This window comes from Ambystoma mexicanum, chromosome 2q, assembly GCF_040938575.1.
Source record: "Ambystoma mexicanum isolate Mex_15411 chromosome 2q, UKY_AmexF1_1, whole genome shotgun sequence".
Lineage (NCBI taxonomy): Eukaryota > Metazoa > Chordata > Amphibia > Caudata > Ambystomatidae > Ambystoma > Ambystoma mexicanum.
In genome coordinates, this window is record NC_090924.1 from 1,350,851,060 (window position 1) to 1,350,858,192 (window position 7,133).

The 7,133-nt window shown below is 47.3% G+C and overlaps 1 protein-coding gene across 6 annotated transcripts in view; it reads left to right on the forward strand.

Moving 5' to 3' along the window:
* CNOT10 (CCR4-NOT transcription complex subunit 10) overlaps positions 1-5,480 on the forward strand; it is a 1,248,840-nt gene extending 1,243,360 nt beyond the window's left edge. For 5 of the 6 annotated variants that reach the window (XM_069648815.1, XM_069648816.1, XM_069648817.1 and 2 more), the window contains one exon: positions 5,132-5,480. In XM_069648815.1, the coding sequence (XP_069504916.1) occupies positions 5,132-5,289 (158 nt within the window). In that variant the 3' untranslated portion in view covers positions 5,290-5,480. The remainder of the gene's footprint in view (positions 1-5,131) is intronic. The other variant, XM_069648818.1, reaches the window with a different exon arrangement.
* The last annotated feature ends 1,653 nt before the right edge of the window (positions 5,481-7,133 follow it).

The following is a 7,133-nucleotide window of genomic DNA, read 5'->3' on the forward strand; positions in this document are numbered from 1 at the left end:
ATGTCCTGAGTTTTTTAAATGAAGTGAGAGGCCAGTGCCGTGCAGAGGGCCTGGGAAGGGACAGGAGAGGTAGACTGCAGCAGGGTTGGCCAGCTCCTTGCAGATTTTAAAGAGTTCGGCCGAATTGTTAGATGCCGCAGAGATGCGGGCTTGGATAAGGGCTCTCTTCTTGGTGAGAATGAACATGAAGCATGCCATTTCCTCTCTGCCACCCTGCACTTGCATTTAAGGGTGACGAGATCCGAGTCATACCAGGCGTTACATTTGGCATTGGCTTCAGTGACGAGCTTTGTGACGAGATCCGAGTCATACCAGGAGTTACATTTGGCTTTGGGCTTCAGGCGGATTCTCATGACAGGGGCAAGGATATCAAGAGTATCAGATATAGCAGAGTGGAGAGGGCTGTGTCAGGGTGGGATTCAGCCGAAGGGGGAGTAGGGGGTGAGAAGGTGGCAGCAAAAGCCTCAACTGGCACGCGCTTCATGGGTCAGATTACCGAGAAGGAAGGAGGCAGTGATGGGGGGTGGCTTTGCCTGTGGGGTGGGGTAGGGAGGGTGAGGTGGGAGGAGAGGAGAAAGTGATATCTCCAGGAGAGAGGAGTGGAGAGAGTGATAGAGAGGGGAAGGTCAGAGGAGATCAGGGCATCAAGAGTGTGCCCTGCAGAATCAGTCAGCCCAGACGGGAGAATAGAGAGTGAGAGCGAGTCGCAGAGGTCGCGAAAGAGTCCAGAGGGGGGACAGGAGGCATCCAGGTGGATATTGAAGTCTCCAAGAAAGAGTAGTTGAGTGGTTGAGGACAGGAGTGAGGAGGAGAGATCCGCCCACTCGGAGAGGAAGGAGGAAATTTGACCAGTTGGCCGATAAATAGTAGCCACGGTAAGGGAATGTCTAGGAGAGAGAGAGAGAGTCGGCAGACAAGACATTAAAAAGAGGAGTAGGTCTGCGTGGGAGTAACAGTGGCAGGAATCCACTCAGGGAAGATGAGGGCCACACCACCCCTCCCCAGCACATTTGGGCCTGGGCACGGAGAGGATCTTGTAGCCGTCTGGTAGGAGTGTGTCAAAGCTGGTGACAGAGCTGGCCGTGAACCATGTCTCAGTGAGACCGAGTACTTCAAGGTCAAGTTCCTCAAGAAGGCGGCAGATATCAGAGGAATGTTTGACGGCAGAGCGAGAGTTAAGAGTGGCAATGTGGAGAAGGTTGCCATCTTTGAAGGACTTCCGGGGAGGGGTACGGATTAGAGGTACGCCCTGCGGAGGTGAAGGAGCACGAGAGGGGGTAGGGAGGGAGGGTAGAGGCAAGGTAGTTGAGGACAGAAGAGGGGATACAGCAGGAGAGGAAAGGAAGTTGATGAGGCCCGGGAAGCGTCTATCGAAGAGGTGAAGGTTGGCTTGAGGGCCTTGGACCAAGACGGTCCCATTAGCGTAGACATTAATGATGGCCTTAGAAGAGTGGAAGGAGGCCAAGAGGACATCCCAACGGGTGCCACCATTAATGGGAGAAGAGGAGAAGGGAGAGAGCACAGAGACCATATGAAGGGTCCAAAGGTCAGGTGAAGGCATGAAAAAGGCATGAAAAAGAGGATGTCAGTGAGTTTCCTTGGAGGAGGCACTAGTGTAGGTGTCAGCGATAGGGAGGCCTTGGTTGGAGACCAGGATGTCCTTTTTTAAAACTTTTTCCTACCAGATTTAGTGAGAAGAGCAGGATAGTCAATGGAAAAGCAGTTAGAAAAGATCGGTAAGATAGAGAGCACCATAGAATAGGAGGGAGAGGGGGGCAGGCGGGAAGACAGGACAAGCGGACAGGCCCTAGTTTACCACAAAAATCAGAACACAGTGAACACAGTAAAGCGTATCGGGTACGCAGTGGGGAGGCCACCTAAGTTTGTAAATCCTGCGGGGGGAGAAAAAACCCTAGTTTACCACAATTTCAGAACACAAGGAAGTGTAGCTACACTGCAAGGAAGTGAACGGGTAGGGGTGGGGTGGGCTGGGAGAGCAGGTGGAGCTCACAAGATGGAGCGGTGGAATGGCGCCTGGCGTCCTTTGCAGACACCTGCAGACACGGGGCTACAGCCAATCAGGGGGGAGCTGGGAGGCTTGGAGGCGGGAGGGAGGGAGGGAGAGAGGGAGGGGAACCAGGAGAAACGCGGGAAGGTAGAGAGGGGGCTGGGGAGAGCACACGGGGGGGGGGGGGGGAAAAACAATGGTGTCTGCCCAAAAATGGGCAGAAAACGCAAACGGCCCACGGAGGGCTCAGATACCTAAAGCTGGGAGCCTGCAGTCACCGGCTCTGCCTTGATGGAAGTGGCGACCGTGGTGGACCGTAGGCAGCCTAGCTAGGAGGAGACATGGGCTACAGCCAATCAGGGGGGAGCTGGGAGGCTTGGAGGCAGGAGGGAGGGAGGGGAACCAGGAGAAACACGGAAGGGGAGAGAGGGGGCTGGGGAGAGCACACGAGGGGGGAAAAAACAATGGTGTCTGCCCAAAAATGGGCAGAAAACGCAAACGGCCCACGGAGGGCTCAGATACCTAAAGCTGGGAGCCTGCAGTCACCGGCTCTGCCTTGATGGAAGTGGCGAGCGTGGTGGACCGCAGGCAGCCTAGCTAGGAGGAGACGCGGGCTACAGCCAATCAGGGGGGAGCTGGGAGGCTTGGAGTGAGGGAGGGGAACCAGGAGAAACATGGAAGGGGAGAGAGAGGGCTGGGGAGAACACACGAGGGGGAAAAAAAAACAATGGTGGCAGCTCAAAAATGGGCAGAAAACCCACACGGCCCACAGAGGGCTCAGATACCTGAAGCTGGGGGCCTGCAGTCACCGGCTCTGCCTTGATGGAAGTGGCGAGCGCGGTGGACTGCAGGCATCCTAGCTAGGAGGAGACCCGGGCTACGGACAATCAGGGGGAAGCTGGGAGGCGGGAGGGAGGGGAACCAGGAGAAACACAGAAGCGGAGAGAGGGGGCTGGGGAGAACACAGGAGGGGAAAAAACAATGGTGGCAGCTCAGAAATGGGCAGAAAACGCAAACGGCCCACGGAGGGCTCAGATACCTGAAGCTGGAGCTGGGGGCCTGCAGTCACCGGTTCTGCCTTGATGGAAGTTTGGGGTCAACCTGTTGGAATGTGTCCTTAAGTTTTTTACTAGCTAATAAGCCTTCCCCTGTGGTTTTTCCTTCTGCATCGTTCATGCCTGTGGGAAAAAGGGAGGAACTGAAGCATGGGGCATAGAGACGTGCTATATATACGACGCCTGACGTCACTTCCAGAGCCGACGATTGAGAAGCAGGCAAGACGGATCGACGGCTGAGTCAAGGTTCACTACGCCACATGGCGAAATGTTTCCGAGCAGCAGAGCTGGATGATGGATATCTATCAAGATGGGCAATCTGCAGGAGAAGAATCCATAGAAAGAACATTATGATTACGGTGAATAATTTCTCCTTTTCCCCCCAATCTCGCTCAAGGTTGCCAATCTGAGCGTTCTACTCTCCCCTGCCTCTGGTCCTTGAATGTTAATCAGAAACTTTATTTTTGGAAGAAGTGCAGCAACAATCTTTAACTGAAAAAGATATTCAACACATTAGAATGTACTGGTACTTGAGAACTATTGTATTGGTAAATATCTTTCTTTTTCTTTCATCCTCTTCCTGTTGCAAGACTCTAGCTGTCATTCATAAATGGAATTCCCTGAAAAGCTTTCTTGCTGTATGCACTCTTCTCATCCAGTGTGCAATGTGTGCGAAGGTGCTTTAAGTTTTGGTATTCCCGGGTCCTAGATTCATGATCTTGATTTACATAATCATTGGACACCTAAATGAGATTGTCACTCAGCAGATCAGACATCGCTAGCTGGTTGTTGTGCATTTGACCCCTTAACGTACAGCAGGGCAAGGTTGGTTTCACCTAATTGAGAAGAGCTTCTTGTTGAAAGAAGCATTTGCATTTCGCTGAGTGGAGATTCTGCTGGAAATGTGTGTCATAATGTATGGCAGTGCAAGGGGGCTTGGCAAGGAGATGTGCAGGTGCTGGTCTGCCAGAGTTAAATGCTCTTTATAAATCCATTCTGCCCTTACCACAATGATTTGGTTGTTAGTGGGATGCTTGCCCTGTTGCTACTACTGTCTGCATTGTACGTAGGAGTCGGATACATTGGGAGTGTGGCAACCCAGAAATGTTGATTATTTTACGAGTGCTCCTTTAGAATTACCTAAGAAACGTATAGCTTTGTAAAATTGTGCTCTGAAATCACCATGTCCTCCTTTGAAGAGTGGTTGCTTCCGAGACAAAATAGTTTGTTCTTTTGCCCCATGCAAGACCTATGTACTAGTTCTGACCCTTGGGGGAAGATGCCAATTGCTGGGAGTTTTTCTGAAGACACATTAAACGGCTGCATGGCTCATGAAAGTTTGATTGCATCCTCGTAGGTCTACACAAGCATCTGTGTTTTGAATCCAAACAGAGGTTTTAGCACTTCAAAAAAAGGTATTTTTTATTTTATTTTCTAAAGCGCTCGCGAGCCCGCAGGCAACTGGGCACTAGTTACACGATGTACATTAGAACAACATGAAGGTATCGGGTATCAATGAAATGTCAAATGGAAGAGTCAAGGCATTCTGGTGGCATACAAGGAATCTGTGAGGTGTCATGGCAGGTGGAGGAATAGTCCGTTGGGCATGTGTTCACTTGCAAGGTTCTGAATTAATTTATATTTAACTTTATTTACATAGGTTTCATTATCTATACCTAGACTAGAAAGATCTAGGCGGATACTGATCACTGCATTTAGTGCACACTACCCCTTTGAATTATCTGCAGATCTTTGGTCACCTGATCCTTACTAGTGGAAAGCGCATCTTTACTCATCCCTCGACCCCATCTACTCTCAGCAGTCTAAGATTCTTCTGCTTAACCAGTGTGGGGTAAGGAATACTAACCTTTCTTGCAGCAACACCTTGACACTTCCTTTTCCGTCCCATCATAATATCTAGACATTTCACAGGTAGGTACAAGCAGTTTATGAAAATATTTTAGTATGTTTAGTCTGAAAATGTGACAACGTTTTGTATCCCTCATGCTTTTCCGATAGTTTATCTTTGGGCTGAACTGGTAATTGCTTTCCAATCTTTATCTTTTAGGCAACACTCAACTGGCCTTACAGATCATCAAACGAAACCAGCTCCTTCCCTCTGTAAAGACTCTTTCAGATGTGCGAAAGAAGCCAGTCTTTCAGCCCATTCATCCGCCAATGCAGCCAATCCAGATGCCAGCTTTTACCACAGTGCAGAGGAAGTGATCTGTCACCTGTCTGACATGGAGAACCACCACTGATAACCCATAGTTGGGTTATATTCTGGACTTTTGGGAGTTTGGGGATCCCAGCCGCTGCATCAATAAATGTCATCCTGGATTCCCCTTGGCGTGTGGGAAGTTTATTTTTTTAGGCAAATTTTACTCCTCAAATAAATATAATGGTTTTTAATCATCTTTGTTTGTAAATGTTGTATTGATAAAAGAAAAATATCAAATTCATTTTCAAGATATGTATGTATAAAAAGAAATAAGGATATAAGATTGCAGAACTACCACTGGGTCCTTCTTTCATTTCTCATGGGATCTTTCCATTGTTCATTAACCTTTCTTCGCAAAGTTCTCCATGTGCGGGGATAAAATATGGGTTTCTTGCATCAGAAGAAAACAAACAATGGCTTGTTCTCAAAGGGGGACTCTGGGAGACCGGTTGACATCAAAAGGAGTTCTACAAATGAAGAATTTTTACATTTTGAGAAGACAAAAGTGAAATATCCAGACAATAACACTAGATGGACGCACAATATGTGAACCTAAAACTAATCAAAAGTGCAATCTATGGCAATGGGTAAATAATGTGTTGCCTTCCTTTGTTAACTAAAAAGGGAAAATGGTAGCTGCTACACACGGAGCCAGAATCCCAACAACTCTTGATGTGTCCTTACTGACGAGAATGGGGCCCGTTTATCATGTGTGAGGTTTCAAATCCCACCTTAATGGGGTTCTGCCCTCAGTATACGGAGACATATGATTATTGAATATTGGGCGTTTACTGTACGTTTCGGATTTAATGTAGTTTTAAAATACATGTGGGCCTGAGTCCAGCTAATTATGGTTTTATCTGTGCACGCAAGGAGATTTCACAGAAGGTAAAAACAAAGTGACCGTTGAATTTATGTCTCTTTTGCAAGATAATTCAGATTATGGAAAACCTTAACAGACAAAATGTAAAAGTAGAAAGGTGCATTTACTTAATGTGTAAAGAGTAAGACCTTTTGGATCTGACTAAACATGACAGAGCCTAGCCACCTGCTAAACTTGTAGTAGAAGAGAGCCTGAACACTCAGCGAGCAAGTGGGGCTGTGATCGTGGACAGAAATGCAGGGCAAATAATGTCCATTTATACATAATCTGAACCCTGGAGCAAAAATGTGCAACTGTAACAGATGGAAGGACACTTTGGGGGGGGGGGCTTGGGGTAGGGAGAGTCGGACAATTGGTAGAAACCAACATGGGAATACTGAGGTAGAAATTCGTAAACATTAGAATAGCTTTGCATATGTGCAGGATTGTAACACTTTTTTAACTGGAGAAATAGCTCTTCCACAAGGCATTGTCTTAATGAAACACTAGATTGAAGTTTTGCTTTTGTTTATGATGCAAGAAACAGCTCCAGAAGTGGCCTCTGGGTCCACCTTGCATTACGAAGGCTCACTGAGTAAACCTCTTCATGCTATATTCTTTTTCTCCTGGTCTAACTGGGAGGAGTGTGGGTTGTTTAGAAGTGTAATGAATATAACCATTATGTAAAAGTAATACTGACAAGTAGCTTCATTTGGATAAGTATTTCTAAAACACCAGAGCGTAATGCAAGGTCATACCCAGCAGAACTTGGGGAGAAAAGGTAAAGTATAGAGATGCCTGGTAATATCATAAAATGAATTTCATAAGAAAGCTAAGCCTCGTTTAGTGTATACTCTTGAATCATAATTAAGACTGCACTGTCTAGCAAAGGCATGGAATTGCGTTCATTTCTAACCAAGAGAGAGAACCTCCAATTATTACTGTGTAGGGCACAACATAATATACTGAACAAACTCCATTTAGTGA